Below are 21251 nucleotides of genomic sequence, written 5' to 3'. Positions count from 1 at the left end.
AAATACTAGTACAAAATTTTCTTTCGACTACGTTACTTTCAAGCCATCTTGAATATATCCATATACCTTAACGCAGTTTTTAAATTCATGCACATTGTCCTTTCCCCAGATCTTTTACACAGTATGTTTCTCTGCCTGAGTTATTGAACTTTAGCACACATTTAGTAATGTAAATCAGACAATAACTTTGGTGGCTACAAGTCTGATTTAATTAAGCAAGATTTGAAGCAAACCTTGGTCTTACAACAACGTGGCTATTGAAGCAAAAAGCACACAAACTGATATTAATTCCAAACAAAAATGAACAGGCTTTAGGTTTTAAATGTGCACTTATGTTCTGTATGAAGATATTTTTAAAAGAAATACAAATATACCTTACTATAATGCATTTGTTTAATTAAATGGGACTAATTAGCATTTCTAGGGTAACAGAGAACCTACCTGCCTAATTAAAACTGTGATGACCAAGCATTTAGGCTGATGCTCAGGTTGAAATAATTATCTGAGCCACATTTTCGGTTACTTTAAACAACCTTTAAAATGACTTATGGTTGGATGTTCTGAACTTTCAAAAAACCCAATTTGACTTTTTTTTACTTTTTATTTTTCTCAAAAGATAGCTTTTCTAGTGGTTAGGATCAGTACCTTTCCTAGCTTTCTTAATAAAATCGCTTTCTTGATGTTGTAAAATTTACTCCAACCACACCAGCAGTTTCTGGTTAAATTAATTGGACAGTCTGCTTTGGATACCATCCAGCAGATCTTTCCCCAGTGGTCATATACTCTCTTAGCTTCCAAGCAACTTCATATTTGGGCATGCTCTCCACTATGTCTTTGGAATCTCACCAGTGTATTTCAGGCATTAAGATATTAAAAAAAAAAAAAAAAAAATAAAATAATTACTGAAAAATAGGTCTAGATAGGAACACCACCATTGGATTGCCCCTCAGAACGGGCCATTCCCCTCCATTCTTCAGCTATTAATCATGTTCTGTCTCAATTTTGCTCCCTTTTTTCTAACCACTCTATTCTCACAAGTTATCATTTTTCCTGTTGCCTGGCTTTGCATTATCTCCTGTTGGCTAACATTCCTCGGTGCAGTGCCAAAAACTGGTGAAAGTATTCCAGCTGAGACCTTATGAGTATTGAACAAGCTGGAAACTCCTCATGTTTCCCTTTCTTCTACCAGCATGATGGTTGCTGGTCCTTGTTCCTGTTCTGATTCATTACAGGCATCATCTCCCCTGAAAATCTGTTCCTGCTCCCCATTATCCTGTGTTCTACAGCTGGCTATTAGAAGTACAATGCCTTGAGCTAGTTTCTACTTAACTTCACCTTCTTTTTTCTAGGACAGTTCTCCAATTCAACACAAATCTTTTGTGCCTAGTTCAAATACTCATAATCCCAATTCATATATTTTGGCAATTCCTTTTGTAAAATAGAAAACATGCAGTACTTCAGAAATACTCTAAAAAGCAGTATTAATTCTGATGGTGAATATAGATTCCATACCCTCTATGTAAGATCTTGTGATTGTATTTGTTCTTTTCAGGATGCATTTTTTGCAATCTAAATCACTGTATTTTAGCCCCTGCATACAAAAAAAGAGCTACACAAATGGTCTTCAGTAAGTTACTGAGGACGATATTAATGTATGACAACCTGGCAACAGTAACTGAAGTCTTTGAGCTCCATAAGCAGTAATATTAATTTAGATTTTTTTTCACTTTCTGTTTCTATATTTATACTACAGGAAAGTAACTTAACAGGCTTGTTTGAGAAAACTAAAGAAAACACAACGTTCAGATTTCAGTTTAAAGAAGTTCAGAATGTCAAACATATTGTAACTTTAAACACTATTTTAGGAGAATATTTGCAAAATATGCAATTAACACACTCACTCATCTCTTTTTCTTCTAACTATCATGATGACTCCTAAACGTAACTACTACTGATCAATCCTGAAATCATTAATGGTTGTATGCAAAATGTGAAAGCGACCAAGCATATTTAAGTCAGCTATCGCTAGAGAAGTTAAAGGGTGGAATTAAATCTCATAGAATTACAGAATGGTGTAGGTTGGAAGAGACCTTAGAGATGATCTAGTTCCAATGCCCAGCCATGGGGAGTTGCAACCAGACCAGGTTCCTCAAAGTCCCATCCAACATGGCCTTGAACAATGCCAGTGATGGGGCAGCCACAACTTCCCTGGGCAACCTGTGCCAGTGCCTCACCACCCTCAGAGTGAAGAATTTTTTCTAATGTGTAATCTAAATTCCCTCTGTCACCTTAAGGCCATTCCCCCTTGCTCTATCACATTTTAACATGTCCTTGTTAAAAGTCCCTCTCCAAATTTCTTGTAGGACCCCTTAAGGTATTGGAAGGCTGCTATAAGGTCTCCCCAGAGCCTTCTCTTCTTCAGTCTGAACAAGCCCAACTCTCTCCGACTGTCTTCATGGGAGAGATGCTCCAGCCCTCAGAGCATTTTCATGGCCCTCCTCCGGACTTACTCAAGCAGGTCCACGTCCCTTTTGTGCTATTGCCCCAGAACTGGATGCAGGGTCCCATGAGAGCAGAGAGACGTAGAATCACCTTCCTTGACCTGCTGGCCAACCGTATCCTTTGATACAACCCTGGACACAGTTGGCTTTCTGGGCTGCAAGCGCACCCTGCTGGGCCATGTGGAGGTTTTTTTTGTCAACCAAGACCACTAAGATCTCCTCAGGGCTGCTCTCAACCCCTTCTCCACCCAGCCTGTAGTTGTGCTTGGGACTGCTCCAGTCCAGGTGCAGGACCTTGCACTTGGCCTTATTGGACTTCATGAGGTTGGCACTCACCACATCTCAAGCCTGCTAAGCTACCTCTGGATGGCATCCTTTCCCTCCAGTGTGTCAACTGCACCACACAGCTTGGTGTCATCGGCAAACTTGCTGAGGGTATACCCAGTCCCACTGTCCATGTTGCTGACAAAGATGTTGAACATCCCTGGTCCCACTACTGACCCCAGAGGGGGAGGGTCCACTTGTCACTGATCTCCTCTTGGACATCGAGCTGTTGACTGCAACTCACTGGGTGCGACCATCTCTCTCTCTCTCTTCAAATTCCTCAAAAGCAAGCCTTTGTAATTTCCTGAATGACTGGCTCTTGATTTAAATTCATTAATGTTAGCCAAGATTAATCACATCCTGTCAGCATGACCTACGTTTTCACCTGTAAAGCATCATCAACAACTGGGGTGGTATTACTGCAGTGTGCTGGCGAGAAGAGGTTGGTTTATTTACTTCTGTTGCACAGTCCTAAATATCAATCAACTTTGTCAGATACATGGGGGGGGGTTGTTACTACTTCTTTGAAAAGTTAAATAACTACAGTAAGACTTTGGTTGCATAATTTTGGCAATATTGGTTGCGTAATTTCCAATGATTTAACGGGGCACTTGATTTTCAGAAGGTTGTGGTAGGAGAATTCTTGTTCATGGACACACAGGTACTGAAGTAAATATAATTGCTTATTTAAACAAAAATATTTTTTCTATGATGTGGGACTGCATTGAGATAATGACTTAGATGATTAGGCTCTCCAGGGCGTAGTGACACAACCAAATTAAACTCCCGATTTCAGATGAGATCAGCTACAGCTGAACGAGATGGTGTTATGTATTACACCTCAGGTGGCTCCTCTAATCAATGGACCCTAAGAACTTAGGCAATTATAATCACGGATGGGCTTGCTCACTCTTCATGGAGTTGATGAAAGAACTTCCCTCATTACACAAAGAATTAAACCCTTCTGCAAAGTCTGCTGTTAGGTGCACACACCTAATCTAAAAAAAAATGAACCTCAATTTCTACTTCAGCCAGTTGATTCTCAAAACGGACAAGGCATTATCTCTCCTCCTAATGTTGATACAGTCACTATAGAATGATGATCAGTGAGGCATTCCGCATATGATAAATACTGATTTTTGCATACATTATATATAAAAAAGTTCACAAAATTAAATGACGAACAGCTCATGCAAAACTCTGATGAAAGCAATAACCATGCTAGAATATATTAGGCCTATTCTTTTCAACCTACTACTTATATACCTTAAAAACAAATTCACTGATTAACAATATACAAGCATTAGGCTTCTTAGAGCAGTATGTGACTGCAAGTCTTCTCAAATGAATGCTGTTGCTATATCACCACCTACTCTTACCTTAGAAGGGGGTCCAGGAAAAGGAAAACCAACGTTATCTGTAAAATAATCACATGTGGAAGGATGCTGAGCAAGGTGAGAAATGTACTATAAGAACATAAACTTTTACATAGGGAACCAACTTTCTATTTTTTAAATTGCATTACATTACAGTGCATTTTCTTCTTACCAACCCTCTTTCCTTTTGTCTCCAATGTGCAGCAGACTCTGGTACTTGCTGCCACAGAGCCAAAAGTATGGGTAGTGCCTAAAGTGATTTGATGAAGCAGAATAAGTATGGGCATATCTTCCCACCATGGCACCGACATCTAGTTTGAATGACAGAAGGCCTTAGAAAAAGAACACCACTTCTGGAATAGCACAAGTTAGTCAATGATTGAGCAGAATCATCTTTTTTTTCCCTGACAGTCAGGGCAAGAGGAAGGACAAGGTCTCATCAGTATTTAATATGACATTAAAGGAGAAACAGGACAAAGAATATACTGAACCTCAGGGCACACCCCCCACACCACTATCCCTTCCCCTTCTCCCAGGTTATCAAAGAATGCCTCTCTGACCCCCATTTTCAACATCAGGTGCAGCCAATCCCTTGTTCTGCCCTGTTTTCTCCAACACTGGGTGCAACTACACCCAACTTGAATGCCTATAGCACTGCTGCTGATATGCTGGTCTCAGCCTGGAACAAGGACAGTTAGAGGAGTGCCAGGATAACCACCTTGTTAGTGTGTGGGGTCCACGTAACACACACAGCCACTTCAAGAAGCAAAGCACATTCTCGATCTGATGTCAACTGAGAGCCAGCCATAACTGGACTTGGGAGACTCCCTTAATCTACAGGATCTGCCTCTATTCTGCATGGTCTGACACAACTTATTTGAAAAGTTGGAAATTTATATATATTTTTTTTAATCCAAATTTAATCTACCTTAATCTGTACCCACCTACATGGCAAGTGGAAAAAAGGCACACATCTTTATCATCATTACCATGGTTACTTATACATGTTAAAATAATAGGAATAACTCACCATTTTCTGAGCCAAGTGGACAGGGAATGGTAAGAACCCTTAATAATCCATCTGGTTTGTATGAATAATGCTCAACTAACTACCAGAATGAGAGGGAAAAAAAAAAAAAGAGAAAAGAAGAGAAAAAGATATGAAAAGGTAAAGATGATATAATTAATTGTCTCTTTAAAACTGTGTGCATATGTACGATTGGTACATATTACAGCAAGTGAACAGGGCATGCAGCAGATCTTTATTGCACATGTTCTTACTTCATCTTTACTTCTCTTCAGCAGGGATTTGTTTCTGATGCAACCTTATGGATGAATCTGGAACCTGATCCAGGAATTTGTAAGACTCAGGATTCCACACCCGGTTCTGCTACCTTTGTACCTCTGAGCAAATCACTTCTTTTTATAAGTCAGTTTGTCTTTTTTTCTTTTTTTCTTCCCCAAAATAGGTATAACTATAGTGCAGGAATTGTCCTCATAAGCAATGCCTTCTTTGGCCCTCAAAGTCGCAGTGGGATGTAAGCAATTAATAAATGTATAGCACCAACAGTTGTGGCCATTTTTGCTCCTCGGTTGTACTCACCATGCCATTTTATTACTGGTATTTTGTCTTTGGTACATTTGGGTATAAAGGAGGGGGGGTCTGTGAGTGAAAAAGTTGCAGACATATTTGAAAAACTTGTAAGACAGCATAGCTGCTTTTAAATTTCCACTGACTCCAGGAAAGTAATATGCAGGACTTTTACAGGAAAGGCTAAGAATGAATATATACAAGTAAAGACTCATATTTTAGATTTGTGGCTCACTTTACTTGTTTTAATAGAATTTTCAGCAAAGAGGATGTAAGAGATTTCTGCAGAGATTTAAATTCGCTTAGCATTTTCAATTTACACAGTCATTTCTCCAATACTCACTTTATTACCATTTATGGCATAGTCAACTATGAATTCCTTAATTGCTTAATCTTTACCAGGGTTCAGACATATTTTGGTGGTAACCTTCAGCAAACGATGTTTTTTCAGCCTTTAAGGTAGAATATTAGAAAGCTAAAGAATGCAGTATGTGCACAGCATCCTAAACCATTTCCTTTGTGCTCCCTAGAATTCTGTTTCTTGCTGTTATAAGCTCATTAGCAAAAGACTATACCTAGCATAGCTATTATTGATCACTTGCAAATGCAAATGGTCCTCCACTCTAGATAATATTCAGCTGCCTGCATAATAATTACAGCTATTTTGAACTGGCCCAAGCTGCAATATCACATGTGAAAAAGATCAAACTCTCTACACTTACAGAGTAAAGCTATGTGTATCCTAACATATGTTTTCTTCCTGTGTAGAAACCACATAAAGTTTGAAATATATGAAAAATAACCTGCCAAATGATGCTGCTGTTTAGATTAAGACTGTTGTCACACAGCGTCATAAAACAAGCTGCCTTACTCAGTTACACAGAAATATGATGACAGATATCCAAGTGATTCAAATTTAACAGACCTGCCAGAGGGTGTCAAATCTTTTCCCATCCGGTATGGAGAGCTTCCCTGTCTTATCTCTGTCAATACGGTAATGCAGTACTTTTCCATCATTCAGCAGACACAGGGCATAGGAACCATTGCCGTCCCTTTCTCGGATACTGTAGAAATAAGAGAGATTCTGATGGTTATTTTTAAAATCACCCTTTCATTTAAGCTTTTGAATTAAAACCAAATAAAATCAGCACTGCAACTTTTAAACACATTTTGTTAAGCTTTTCATTAATTCCTTAGTGTCATTTGGTTTTAGACATAATTCCCTATTTTTTTTTTTTCGCCCACAAAAGGCAAGAGATGACAACAAAAAAATTCAGGATGTGGAGCTCTTTGCTAGGCAGCTACAAAACATTGTGCAGCACACAAAGCACTCTCCAAGCAAGGAAGCATTTGAAGGCTTATGCACTGCAGGCCTGCAAAGCCCATGGAAATCTGAGAGCAGGATTCAGCATATGCAAACAGCTACACTTCAGTGTCCTCTAAAGTTGACCTAGAATTAAAAACAACAGATTACTGCCTTCGCTAAAGCAAGATTTCTCTCTCATATCTCTTATTTTGAAATAAAGAGATGACAGGAAGGGCAGAAGATAAAATACTAAAAAAACATAATGTGAAATAACAAATAAAGGGAAAATCTTTGTGCACTGAAGCATCTTGTTTGACTGGGAATGTAAAGAAAAGCATACGTTTCTGTAATCATAAATTCTTGAAATTTTGGTAAAGACATTAGTGCTTTGCAGGTTTCACATGAAATTCACATGAAATTTCCATGGTGTTGGGAGTATGTATCTGGTTTAAACTTCAGCAGTGAGAAATCAAAAAATGTAAAGACATTGTCTAGAATTCATAGGTAGGCAGGATGATTTTCTTACAGGAGATCTGTAAGTAACACCTGAGATGCCTCTGAAGACTGGCAGAGTTGTTTTATGTGTACTCAAGGCTAGCTCACACTGGGACCAGTGTCTTCTCGTGCCTGTTCCCAGAGTAGATACGAGTTTTATACTAGTTCCATAGCACTTCTGGGTTTAGAAAGTATGCTTTTTCTTTTAGTTTAAGTTGCCTATGTTCACTTGCTGCTGTCAGTGCAACAGAAATAGAGCTAGATTAAAATTTTCTGGAATAATGGGTTTGTCTTACGAAAAACCCAGATTCAGCAACACTGAAACATTACTTGTTCCATTGTGCTTAGAAATCTACTCATTCTCCCCTGAATTTTTTAAAAGTCCCGAAAAGAAATATAGCAGGATATGCTCACTAAAGTGTTGTGAAACTTTTCTGTGAGTAACACTAGTCCTTGCTATCATATCTCAGAAGACTGTAAATTCTGCTCTTCAGCTGACCCACTCAAGGCTGAACTAAAGGTGTTTTGTCTGAACTGCTTATGCAACTGTTTTTTTTCCAAGCAGTGATTCTTGCTGCATAAGATGTGAACAGGACACTGGCTAAAAAAAAAAAAGAACCAAGGTCAGTCTTTTTTCTGAAACCAAAGTAACTTGCCTAGTATCTCTAAAGCAACTTGAAACACCACAATCTGGTTTCTCATGATATTCAGATATTTTCTCAGAGTGCTGATTTCCTGTGATGACTGACCAGTGGTGAGCAACAGGTTCTGTTAAAAGGAAGAACGGCTTTTACTTTGTCTTTCTGTGACTTTCTTTTACCAAATAAGGCTGAAAAATATTTTCAGAATGTAAGACATTGTTTCTATAACACAAATGAACAGCATTTCGTTGCACTCAGATTTCTGTTCAGCATACGTAAGATTATAAAAATGCAATGGATTGTTTCCTAGTAAAAAATGTCCTTTGTGTTTCTCATGAGGAAATGGTGGCTCCAACACAATTAGCTCTACTAAAACCGATTCTCATTTGCAAGAGTTTTTACTGTTCCAAGTAGCATTGTAAACATTTCTTGAAATCACATTCATCAATGGGAGAAGAGTCCTGATTTCTAGGGACCATGGCATAGATCCAAACAGTCCTATCAGTATTCAGTGCACGATTTAGGAAGAGTTCAGGTTTAAGAGAGCATTTCTGAGCAATCCCTTCCCCCACTCCAACAGTTACATTAACTCTGAAGACATCTGCAGTTCACAGTCACAGCAACTTCTGTCAGACACCCCTATCACAGCATGCACAAAAAAATCTCCATTCTAACACTTATGACTGACCAGTTCCCAGACACAGCCTCTTTTTCTTGGGGTTATAGCCCAGGTGTTTTTTTAAACTGTAGCCAGTCAGCTCCAGGACAAATTGGATCCCTACAGAACACAACAGGAGGTACTAGTATCTTCCAACACAGGTCTGAAGAGCAGAAGTGTCAAGAGCATTGAAGCAACAACCAAATAAGGGTCTAAGTCTCAGTTTTGGCAATGAGATCCCTTACTGGTCCAAAAAAAGTGCTCTCACAGAACTTATCATCATAGATCAAAAACTTTTACTACCTTTGGTGACAAGTACAGTCACAGACCATGATTTGCAATTTCATTTTGGTTATGAAGACTGTGATAATGGCTGCCTAGGTTAGACTAAGCCTCCAAAACTTCATTTGGGTACACTATACCCAATATCTTACAGTACCGATACTGTGAAAAATGGTATTCAAAAAAATGGTACCAAATAAAAGGCTGCTCAAACTGAAAGGTTATAAAGTGAAACCTCTTAAAATTGAAATCAAGGTTTTCACATCTTCTTGAGGATGCTGCCTGTACTACCACGGGCTATCATGTTAGATTTGGGGTCTTGCTTCATATATGAAATTCTCCTATGAAACGAAAAAACCCTGAAATTCCAAACGCACTATCTGCCTCAATGTGCTTGGAAATTACAGACAGTACTGATAACAACAACAAAAGAATCTTCATTTTAAAAAGCTGTATATAAAAAACCAAAAAAGTATTTCAACAAGGAAGGAAGCCACTAGTGAAATATCACCTGGTCCTCGATTTCATGGCAATTGTAGTGAAATACAAATCTACAGAGTGAGAATATACAGATAAGAAACACCTGTAAATAAACAATCTTTTCACACATTGAGATTAATCAGAAACAGTGATAATGAACAATGAAACCACTGATAATCAACAATGTTACTGAAATCAAATTTGAATACATAGATACATGAGAGAAGCACCAAGGTATCCAGAGTTTCTAAGACATACATTTTAAAAGAGCAATTTTAGAAAGATCTGAGAAACTCAAATTGTTATGCAATGCAATGTAAAAAAGGTTTATTGATTTAAATTTTCATGCAGTGTACTTTTGAGTATTTTTTATGTTTCTGTGAATGTAATCAAAATAGCAGCCAGGAAGTATTTGGTATATCATTACAAAGTGTGTAAATAGCTATCTGTTTTCTCATTTGGTAGAATCTCTATTTTTGCTTGGAGGGAAAAGAACGAATGTCTGTTTTTTCTGCTTCCAAGTGAAAAGCCAAATGATCTCTTTTTTCTAAAGGAAAAAAATTCCCTGAGGGTGAAAAAAAAATAAACTGCTATTACAATATGCCTCATTGACTGTGTAGGAAAGAAGTCACAGCATTCTACAGTGGAGAATAATGAAGGAAATAAACTAGTAAAATGCTTGCTTTAGGAATGGTGTGAAATATTATCAGTCCTGAATCCAAAGGTGTGTTAAAAGTTTGTTCTCAGCCTTGCTTTGCCTTCTCAGTTATAACAGCTTCCTTGATGTCAGAGATATCAACATTCCCCACTGCTGATCAAACTCCAGCCATTCCCTGCTTGTCCGCCTGTATGTATATCTCTCTCTCGTAACATTATTAACAATATGGCTAGTCATTATCACTTCAAATATGACTGCACATATTCTGAGTTGGAGTGCAATAAGGAATGACCTTGATGCTATCTGTAAAAGGATCATACAAAGGAAAAAATGGATTGAGTGCAGTCTTCATCTACATTTGTGTTCTCTTGGGGTTATAATTTCTCTGTTTAGTAACACATTAAAAGCTGTTTCAGAAATGTCAGCATACTGTAGAATTTAGGAGCTAGCTCAGGCACACACTACTGCTATCTACAATACAACCTAAAACTTCAATTCGTGGTCACGCTAGTAAGCTGCACAGTGAAGAAACACCTTTGCGAGAATGACTGCATCATTGCAGACTATTCTGTTGGCATTGCCAGCAATGCTGGCATTACCCTGCCAGCAAAATACACTATGCTCCACTAAAATTTGCTCCTTAACAAGTAGCTCTGCTGTATAACTGCACCTGTAACATGGGATTTTCTTGATACAGCTATCTCAGTCAGATATCTCAGTGTTTTTTTCACACCCCCAACCCACTCTGCTGCTAAAGCAGTGTATAGATAGCCTTCAGAAGCCACAGCCCTGCTGTAATGGTCTGCAAGTGGCACTTAACAGTGCACTTCACTGAAGATCAGCAAACACCTCTCCCAAATAGCTGTGGGCATCATCCAGGCTGCTGTGGAGGGGAATCTCCAGAAGCATGGTTCAATGTCTGTATTTTTTCATGTATCTTGGAAAATTTTTTAGGTCATCTAAGCCTAGCAAGTGCTTGGTAGTTTGAAGAGGAGCTTCATCATTAACATCTCTAAATTAAGCTCATGTCTAATAGGACTGTTTTCTCTTTGTCTGATATTAACGATGTCCAATTCCATTTATGGATGCAAACAATACTGATAGATTTATTTAAAGAATACTTTAAACATCAGATAAATCACCTAGCTCAGAATGCACTCCACCAGTGGTAAATTCCTAGTGGAAGACAGTAAGATTAATGTACACATAGGCTGCTACATGTATCAAACCCACAGATTTTTGGTCAGACAAAAGACAAGAAGACTTATGGAAAACTGCACTTCAAAACTTTTTATTTCTAAATTGTTTTACTAGTGTTAACTGTTGTGACAAATAAGGGACAGTTTAGACTTGATGTCATGAGATGCCATGAGATGCTTGGATGAGTCACTGTGTTAGATTCACAATGCTATTCATATTCAGGAAGCTTTTAAATTCTTTCCATATTTATGGTATTTTAAAAAAAAAAACCCTAGATTTGATAATCTTGTTGTGCTGCAAAGCATCACTTTAGAAATCTGAGTGATAGATGTGTTCCCACAGAGACTGCAGTACTGGATTTTGTTTCAAGGTACGCATGTCAGACTGTTAGCAGATTTCTGGTGTACTGAAGTTTTAGAGACCCTTGTGAAAGACTATACAGAAATATTCTAGCCTTTTAAAATGTATTATTTTAATAAACAAGATTATCTTTTGTCAAATACCAGCACCTGTTTATGTTGAATAGCCTCATAGTACATCTCATTGAAAACCTACCTTCCTCCTATTTTCCCAGGCTCCAAGTCATATCTTAACACCTGAACTTCTCTTAGACACTGAATGTTTCTAAGTTTTACCTTTCACTCAGCTACCAGGCTTGAATGTATCGACCAACTTGAGAGAAACAGTCCCTGACCAGCTACATTCACAAGCACAAATTCACAGCCTTCAGCCTACAGATGGACAGAAAATACCGACATGCTCTGCTGATAGGTAGTGAAAAAGTATGCAATGCCTGGGCCTGAAATACAAAACGCACCTCTCTAGCACTCAGAAATTTTGCTGCTGCTGTTTCAGTTAGCTAACTAATGAGTGGTTTATTTCTCAAAATGTACTGAGCAAGCCCATGTTAGGCAAATCACATATGCAGAAAACAGAAAACCTGTCCAAATTAGACAGTTCTTTTCTTATTTCTGATGAGCCTCTAGGTCTACCAAGCTGAGATCTAGAGGAGCAGAGATCTAGGTCTACTGAGCAGAGATCACCAGTCTCTGATACAAACGATCATCACATTATTTCTCTTGCTGCTCTGGCTGCTGAATTATGGGGCAGATGAAGAGCTAACCCTGTTTCTTCCCCAGGAGAGTAAGAGTAAAGGGCAGCTAAGTGGTTACTAAGTTCTAAACCTGACAGGCAGTCTGTGCAAGAAGAACTAATGCATCATAAAGCACTGTACAGAAGTAAATAGTGTCATACTAAGTAAGAGGGACTCAAGCTCAACATACTGTCAGTTATATCTTCATACCATCTAAGCTCTATTGGTACATAGTTGAATTTTGCATTTTCCCCTCTGTGGGGTTTATCTACCTCATGAGAAAGCAGCTGCCTGATTTCTAGAGAACTATTATAGATAGGCACCCGCTGACATACGCAGTCCCACAGAGGTCTGACTGCCCCCTCTGAAGCTCACTGAGCACGTCACTGCAAACAGCACCAGAACATCCCTAGGGGGAACAGGAAAATGCTTGGGAGTATTTCCATTTAAAGCTGTAGAAATAACTATAGAAGATTAAAAAGAGACCAGAGTCTACAAAAGAGACTGAAAATGTCAAGTCTGCTAAAAATATTACACTCCTTCACTCCAAAGCACACATCTAGCTAAGAAATGATAGCTAAGAGAACCATTTCTCTGAATAAAAATAGTAAATCATACATATATATATATATCCCCAAAGAGAAGCATTTTGACCACACAGAAACCAAAGTGTGCAAGAAAGAAACTGGAAAATCTGCAAGTTTTAATACATGACTCAGGTCACTGATTAAATAGCACTGATTTGGTAAGATGTTAATTCAGAAAGTAGGATTTTTTTAATAGAAAAAAAACAAGCCATCAAAAGAAAGGGTTGCTGCTTTGTTTCAGATACCTGCTCCTGTGTCTAAAATGTAGAAAAAGACACTATGAAAATCACTGGGCAATGAAAAGGAGTGATAGTATGGTAATGCTGTGCTTGTATTCTGTGACAGTGACTACATTCATCAAACCAATGAAACTTCTGTGCTACAGGAAGAATAATTCAGAAAATATTAATCTGTGATAAGGGGAATCTTCAGATCCACCAAATTTTGTAACAAAAATTCTAACAAATTTATAACAATTTTTTTGTTACAAATGGCAACAAAAGCAACTGGTAAATGACCACCTGGATGACATAATTACGGCAAATCAGTGAAGTGAAAGAGTGGGTACTGTAGAAGCATACCCATCCTGCACTCACTCTTGGGGTTTTACTTTGGACTAGCTTTAAAAAAGTCAAAGATAGTCAAGTGCTGAAGACGACCACGTAAGTGGGTGAAGAAGTTTCTCTCAGGAATTGCACAGCTCTAAGTGATCCTTCCCTGTTCATGACCCTTAAGCTTCATTTTCTATCATATAAATACTTCCACTGGGGGACAGAGGGAAAAAAAAATGCTCAGTGAAAACACGTTTTCAAATGAGGGTTTTCCAAAGAAAATCTTTTTTTGCTAGAAGATTTTGCCTGGCTCTAATCTTCATGAGGTGACGGATGTTAGTCACTACCCTAAATGACGCATTTGCACTCAGAAAACAAAACATCACAAGGTCGAGTAAATGCAGACAGTGGCAGACAGAAAATGGCATTACCAAGGTAAAAGCAATTCCGTTTATCGCGTAAGTACAAAACCAAGCACCACCACTGTCCCTGGGAAACTGACAGTTATAGATCCCAACAGGCAGTTTGTATTTTTACAACTTTGGTGAGTCAGTGTACAGGGTGCAAGTGGCCAGACTGTGGCAGCCATGCTGTAGGGCCTCTCTGACAAGGCCAGGGGCTGCCCTGGTTCCAGCTGGCCTCAATGGACACTTGCGGAGGGCACTACCAAGATCATGGCACCACCAAGCCATGTATATGGTGTCTGCCTCTGTGAAAACATCATTAAGAACAGATGTACACTTGGTGGGTGGTGGTGGAGAGAAAAAGCCAAACACAAACCAGAAATGGCAGCACAAACACCAAGGACAGAGAAGGAGTCAGGAAGAGATGCTCCAGGCACCAGAGCGGAGTCTTCTGCAGCTTGCAGGAGGGGCATGGTGGAGCAGGTGTCCACATCATTGCCCTCCAGGCAGGTGGATGTTTCCTGAAGGATATTTCCTGTGGAGAGCCCATGTTGCAGCAGTGTGAGGATGAAGGAGCAGCAGAAAGATGCTGCTACAGGCTCACTGCAGCCTATACCCTACACCCATCCTCCCCTGTGCTGCTTGGTGGGGAAAGGATTCAGGTGTGAAGGCTGAAGTTGAGCCTGTGAGAACTGAGGGTGTGGGTGTGTGAGGGGAAGGTGTTTTATTTATGTTTTTGTCTTTGTTTCTTACTGTCCAGCTCAATTTTAACTGATAACAGAATAACTGTATTTCCCCAAAAGGAATCTTGTTTTGCCTATGAGAGTTAGTGGTATATGATCTTCCTGTCTCCATTTTGACCCATGATGCATTTCCATCCTGTTTTCTCCCATGTTACGTTGAGGAGAGGGAGTGTGACAGCCTACCAGGTAGGTAGGTTAGCCTACCACAGTCAGTACTGTTTATCAGTTATAAAACAGAGTTCAATGGATTTTTCTTTATTGAGTTTCTCTGAGGCTCCCTTTAGAATTAAACCTAGTACTTGATCAAAACCAATGATCCATGCTTTTGCTATGGTTTCCCATCTTTAGCTAAGTAGAAACCTAATCTTGGAAGCACTTGCTTAATACAGGGATGATTATGTCATGTATATCATGCTCGACTGGGCTCTCTCACTGTGAATAAGCCTTTTCACCTTTTAGGGCATACTCTCTCTCATTTGATTCACTCAAGGGTTCTGTGTAGTAACAGTGGTGGTACACAAAAATACCAGAAAAAAAACACTCACAGAAATTTTCCATTGTTCCTTGGCCCAATGAGGATACGGTGTTCTGACTCTTCCCGTGAGATCCTCCCATGGAACCATGGCATCTTTTCATGGGCTGTAGTGGCAATCAACTTCTCCAGCTGAGGCTTTTGACTAATGATAGCTTGTTCAAGAGCATGCCCCTAGAGAGTGGTAAAAACACAGTCAAACTGTCTCCTGCACTGAAAACATGACAGGTAGGCTCCCAGTAAAGGATTGCTTTTGGGACATCTATAATCTACACATATATAAAGAAAAGATCTGGTTGCTATGAAAATATTAAACCAGAAACTAATGTAGAATAATCTAAACATCACAGAGCTGGAATTCTTCCTTTACCTCTGATAAATAAAAAGAAAAGTAAGTAGTAAATTAATCTTTTAATATATCAGCATATAACTGAAAATTACACCGTATTTTTACACTGAGACATAGCTAACTATACATAGTCTCAATATCCTATGACAGTTTCCTGAAATAAACTGAACATGCTTTGAACTGCTGAAATGTGTTAATGTTGAGGACATCAGTACAAGTTCCCCAAAAGCAGGCAGGACAGTCCCAATTTTAGAGTGAACTATGTTAATATTTTGATATAACCTATATACCTATAAACCTACAACCTACCACTTGTAAATTTGGCCCAGAATTTGAGGGCAAAACCCCCTAGTTTCATCAGTTTTTAGCTTGAGTTCATCAACTTCCTTCTAGACTGGGCTCAGACTCATCAGAAAGAACTGTAAGCCTCAACACTTGCAGTAAGTTTCAGGCTTTTCCAGTTTGTGAATTGCTTGATATACTTTAGAGAACAAAACACACAAGGTTACTTGCTAGTAACAAAAGAGATGAAAAACCTAGTGTAACTCCATTAGTTCATAATGGTAATTCATGGCATCCCAAGGTGAAACAAAATTCCCACTTCAGTCTCCTACACTAGTGTTTCCACGTTAGGACTGGCTTCTTCACAGTCATTCTAAGGAAAAAATCCAACCTGTCTTCCTCAGCATGGAACATACCTGCTTGACACAGGCAGTACCAAAGATGTATAAGCGGTGTTCTGCAGTTAAGAAACCAAGTTCTGTTTTGGACAAATTTAAATAGGCAGGAGGCCAGCTAAGAGGGGAGGATGCAAAACAAGCCACCATGTCACCATGCCTGCCTGCACATCAATGAACAAAAATTCAGAAACAAAAGCAATAAACAAACCATTTCTATATCTTGTTCATTACATCTATTTTGGTGCATGTGGAAATCTGATGACACAGATTAGTGCTAGATAGATAGATGGTAAATAAGGCTATACCAGCCAAAGACATCATAAAGCTCCTAAGTTTTGTAAAATTTAAGGAAAACTATTATGGCCAGCATACTGCATGCACTGGGAAAAAAGAAACAAAACAAAACCAAAACCACCCCCACTGCTCAAAACTCAACAGCTATGGTTCCACTGTGAAAAAATGCCACAGTATGCAACAGTAATAGCTGGAAACAAACACTGCAATCTCTTTTTTTCTCCTAACTCAAAGACCACTGTATGGCAAAATCATCCTGGACTTACCTGCAAATTCCAAGTTTGTTTGACATACTCCCTGATGAGGTTCTCTTTTAAATCTTCAAAGGGTCCTGTTTTGGGTTCAACGCCTGGTGGTCGGTTGAAAGGTTTTCTCAACAGACAGATAAGGCCATCTGCTGCTTCTGAGTGATAGTTAATGAGTTCAGCAGGACTGGCATGCAACTTGCCTCCTGCAATTGCATATGAGCCACTCAGCTCCCTCTCGATGGTATAATGATGAACCTTCCTTCCATGGGCCAAGGATAAAGCAAAGCCACCCAGGTAATTCCGGCTTTGGCGGAGCAAGTACAGTCCATCACTCGCTCCTCCTTGCATCAGATACTCTTCTGCTTCTTCACGTGTAATATTGCCAAAGAAGTATGGCAAATGGTTAGCAGGGTTCACTGTGCTGGAAGCCATGTTTTTTTCTTTTCCAAGAAGCGAAAGTATTCTATATCTGAAAAACAGACGGAGACATGAGTATAAGCTGGAAATAAGAGAATAATCTAGTAACATGGCAATTCATATGTGGTATGTCAGAAGCACATTTTTTAAAAGATTTTTGGTTTTACCTTAGAAGTGCTCTTTCTAAATCGCAATTGAAGTTTTTCCTTGTTATAAAGCAATAGAAAAGTTTCCTATAACTGAACAAGTTACCTTTGACTCTTTGCCACTTTTCTTCTTTGCCTAGCCATACAGAGGTCCTGACATTTTCACTTTCCTGAACACCTTCATCTATCCTTTGGTCCTGGCCTTGAGGTGTTTTCCAATACAAGGAAATAACTAGGTAAGACAGATTCAGTGAGAAGTTTTTCTTTCTGGTTTTGTGCCATTCTAATTTTGCTTATGAGTAGCTTATGCCAGTATGTGGGCTGAGTATGGACAAAAGTCTTATATTAAAATAGTTAACATTCTTCTCCACAGAGATTTACCAATACTAATGATGAAAAAATTATAGTGTCTTGTCACCTTACATAATAGGAAGGCAGACTACCAATAAAAACACAGGAGTCAATCAAGTTCACGATCTCTGAAGAATAATAATGAATATAGCATAAACATCTTTTATTTTTAAAAAATAAAAAGCATGTTTTTATATATAGATCATATACACACACAGTGTAACACTATTATAGTTCAATATATATTTCTTAAAAATATGCACAAGGACTCTACAGAACTCTAGCTACAGGAGCAATGTTTTTGTGTCCTGTCTTCCCTGAGTTATCCCAGTCTCTAACCTACACTGTCAACAGAGAAATTTATTTTCTTTAAGCCTCACTGGTGGTTTACACTGCCTGGACAGCTAAGCATTGTGCTGGAATTACTTTTTTCTCTTTCAAGTTACTGAAGACATCAGAATACAAAAGTTGAATTTGGTTAATTCTTGTTTTAGAGACTTTTAAATGACTAATGGATACTGGGAAGAATACCCCAGCAAGAGTATTTGCAAGCATATCTTTAGGTCAGATGAAGTGGTCCACAACTACAATTACTTAGGTGAGTTCACTGGTCGAGTTATTGTTTCTTGGAACAGTACAAGTTTTTCTTATACTTTCTCATATACTTTCTCTTCCAAATGGTTCCTCAGTCCAATCACTGTTTGTCCTGGGTTCAGCTGTTATTTTTCTCTTTGCAATGTAATGTAATGCAATGTAATCTAATAGTTCTTTTTCTTCTTCTAGTAGCTGGTGCAGTGCTGTGTTTTGGTTTTAGCCTGAGAACAAAGCTGATAACACACTGATGTTTTAGTTGTTGCTAAGTAATGTTTACTCTGATCAAGGACTTTTCAGTATCCAATGCTCTGCCAGTGAGGAGGGGCACAAGAAGCCGTGAGGAAGCAGACACAGGACACCTGATCCAAAGTAGCCAAAGGGGTGCTCTATAACACAGCACGTCATGCCCAGTATATAAACTGGGGGGGGGGGGAGGAGTCATCTGGAAGGCCCACATCACTTCTCGGTTCAGGCTGGTATCAGTTGGCAGATGGTGAGCAATTGTATTGTGCATCACTTGTGTTTATTGTTGTTTTTTTTTTCCTTTTTAGCTTTATATTCTCTCCCCTTGTTATTTCCCCTAATGTTACTATTATTAGAAGTAATAGTTTTGTATTATACTTGATATTTTGAACTGCTCTTATCTCAACCCATGGGGTTTACATTCTTGTGATTCTGCTCTCCACCCTGCCCGGAGGTGGGGGGGAAGGAAAGCAGGGGGGAGTGAATGGCTGCATGGTTCTGAGTTACTGTCTGGGGTTAAGCAACAACACTGTTTAATCAAGGCTGGCCACAGATTGTTACATCTACAGTTTATGTAGCCTAAGAAGGAAGGATCTCCATTTAGGGACAGTTCAACACCTTCCTTCAGTCTAGAAAGAGAACAAAAATCCTATTATTGCCTTTGCATCTGTAAAATTACTTAATCTGAAAAGTTATATTCATATGAAAAATGTATGAAGTGCTTATGTTTGTATTATTTGTCTGTGTTAAACTTTTCCTTAGGGAGTATCTCTCAATTGTATTAACAAAATTTTTATTTTCCTTGTCTTTGAAGTTCAATTGTGACAACTTGATATTGAAATGCTCTTAAGTATACAAAATAAGTGACAGCCTCTCTTATCTGTAGTGTATTATGCAGACTTTAGACTAACAAGGCAACAATACATGAAAGAATAAACCCCATTGTTTGTGTTTACAACATCACTGCATATCCTGTATTTCTTTCCCAGTGTGTATATACTAAGAAAAACGTATATATACTGAATATGAAACCTCTGAACATTAACTGACAAAATACTGTTTTCTGTGTTTTATTTAGGTTACTGCAGCTCTCTTTTCCCACCTTGCATTAAGCTTGGATAGAAGCAGACGAAAGGATCAGAAGTTCAGTTCCTGTTTCTATTGCTGTGCAGGATACAGCAGTAAAAACAATGTGCCCTTCACAACTGAACTAAAGGTAAAATTTTAGGGAAGCCATCCAGCAGTCTGTGGAATCAGCATTAAAAAAATCAGGATGTTTATGAACAGGGTTAATAGACCTCTCTACTTGGAGCTGGCCAAAGCCTTTAAATGAGTTACATGAGCACATGCGGAGAGGACTTTATGGAAGACCATGTAAGAAGGGAAAGTCCATAATGCAAAGCTGCAACTAAGGAACTGATGTTTTAACACAGGGCCTTCTGGCACATGGTGCTTTGGACTGGCAGCTCTGCGGCAGGCACAGCTGTGGTGTTTGCAAGGTCTGGACTGTTAAGCAAGGCCTTTGTGCTGGTGTTGTGCTTGAAGAGTCATTCTTTGCAGCTCTCAGGGCTCAGCTCCAGAGCTACTGAAGGATTTTCCCAGCCCTGCCAGAATACCCCAGAGTTGAGCTTACAGCAGCAGAGGTGAGCTGTGCAGGGACACCTCACCCTGGGGAGGTGGGATGGTTTTCTTCTTGAAGGACCTGGGCATTTCTTCCCTCCTTCCCAGCCAACAAATGACCGTGGCCTCTCTTCTCTTCCTAGCACAACACCCGCTGCTGCAGCACCGGAGACAGGGAGCAGCTCAACATCACCAACTCCCTCCAACCCACTGCAGCCTGTAGAGAGCATGGCCATGGTGCCTGAAGACCGCTGTGCTATCTGCCTGGGCAGCTGGGAAGACATAAGCTATGTGATGCCATGCCTCCACCAGTTTTGTTACCAGTGCATCCTGCGATGGGCTGAGATCAAGCCCGAGTGCCCCCTCTGCAGGAGGAGGATCCAGTCCATCTTGCACACAGTGGAGGCAGACGATGACTACAGGGAGCATATCATCACATCACCTCTGACACCATCAGTCATCATTCACCAGGCAGAAATGCCCAGTCGCCCAGCCTCCCGTGACTTCCATCACCCTGGAGCATCCCATCCACAGGCTGCAGAAGAGGTGCCCAGGGATCCTGTGGGCCACCTCCAGACTGAGGGAGGGATAAACCTTTTTCAGGACCACCCGACCCTCCTTGAGACCGTGCTGTCCTGGGCTGAACATAGGCTGCAGCAGATCTTTCGAAACCGGTGGCTGGAGGCAGCCATAGTGGAGAACACCATCAGGGTCCTCCTGACAAACTATGGCATGAATGAAGAGGTGCTGGTCCAAATGCTTGGGGTCTATCTCCACACCCGCACAGTGACATTTGTGCAACAGCTTATCCAGGTTGCTGTGCAGTGGTGTGGCAGGGAGGCCCGCCATCTGCTAGGCCAGCAGGAAGGTCTCCTTGCCCTGGCCCA

At 39.6% G+C, this 21251-nt stretch overlaps 1 protein-coding gene across 1 annotated transcript in view; it reads right to left on the bottom strand.

Annotated features, from left to right (window-relative positions):
* Positions 1-17457, bottom strand: part of SYK (spleen associated tyrosine kinase) — a 30401-nt gene extending 12944 nt beyond the window's left edge. The window contains exons 1-5 of the mRNA XM_057413811.1: positions 17012-17457; positions 15436-15596; positions 6718-6856; positions 5232-5310; positions 4205-4242 (exon numbers count right to left, since the gene is read on the bottom strand). Of these exons, the coding sequence (XP_057269794.1) occupies positions 4205-4242; positions 5232-5310; positions 6718-6856; positions 15436-15596; positions 17012-17425 (831 nt within the window). The 5' untranslated portion in view covers positions 17426-17457. The remainder of the gene's footprint in view (positions 1-4204; positions 4243-5231; positions 5311-6717; positions 6857-15435; positions 15597-17011) is intronic.
* Positions 17458-21251: the final 3794 nt, after the last annotated feature.

This window comes from Pezoporus wallicus, unplaced genomic scaffold, assembly GCF_028554395.1.
Source record: "Pezoporus wallicus isolate ANWC-B61680 ecotype Strahan unplaced genomic scaffold, APGP_CSIRO_Pwel_v1 contig_10094, whole genome shotgun sequence".
NCBI classification, from domain to species: Eukaryota; Metazoa; Chordata; class Aves; order Psittaciformes; family Psittacidae; genus Pezoporus; species Pezoporus wallicus.
Note: the sequence above shows the minus strand (reverse complement) of the source record. Positions and strands in the feature narration are given on the sequence as shown.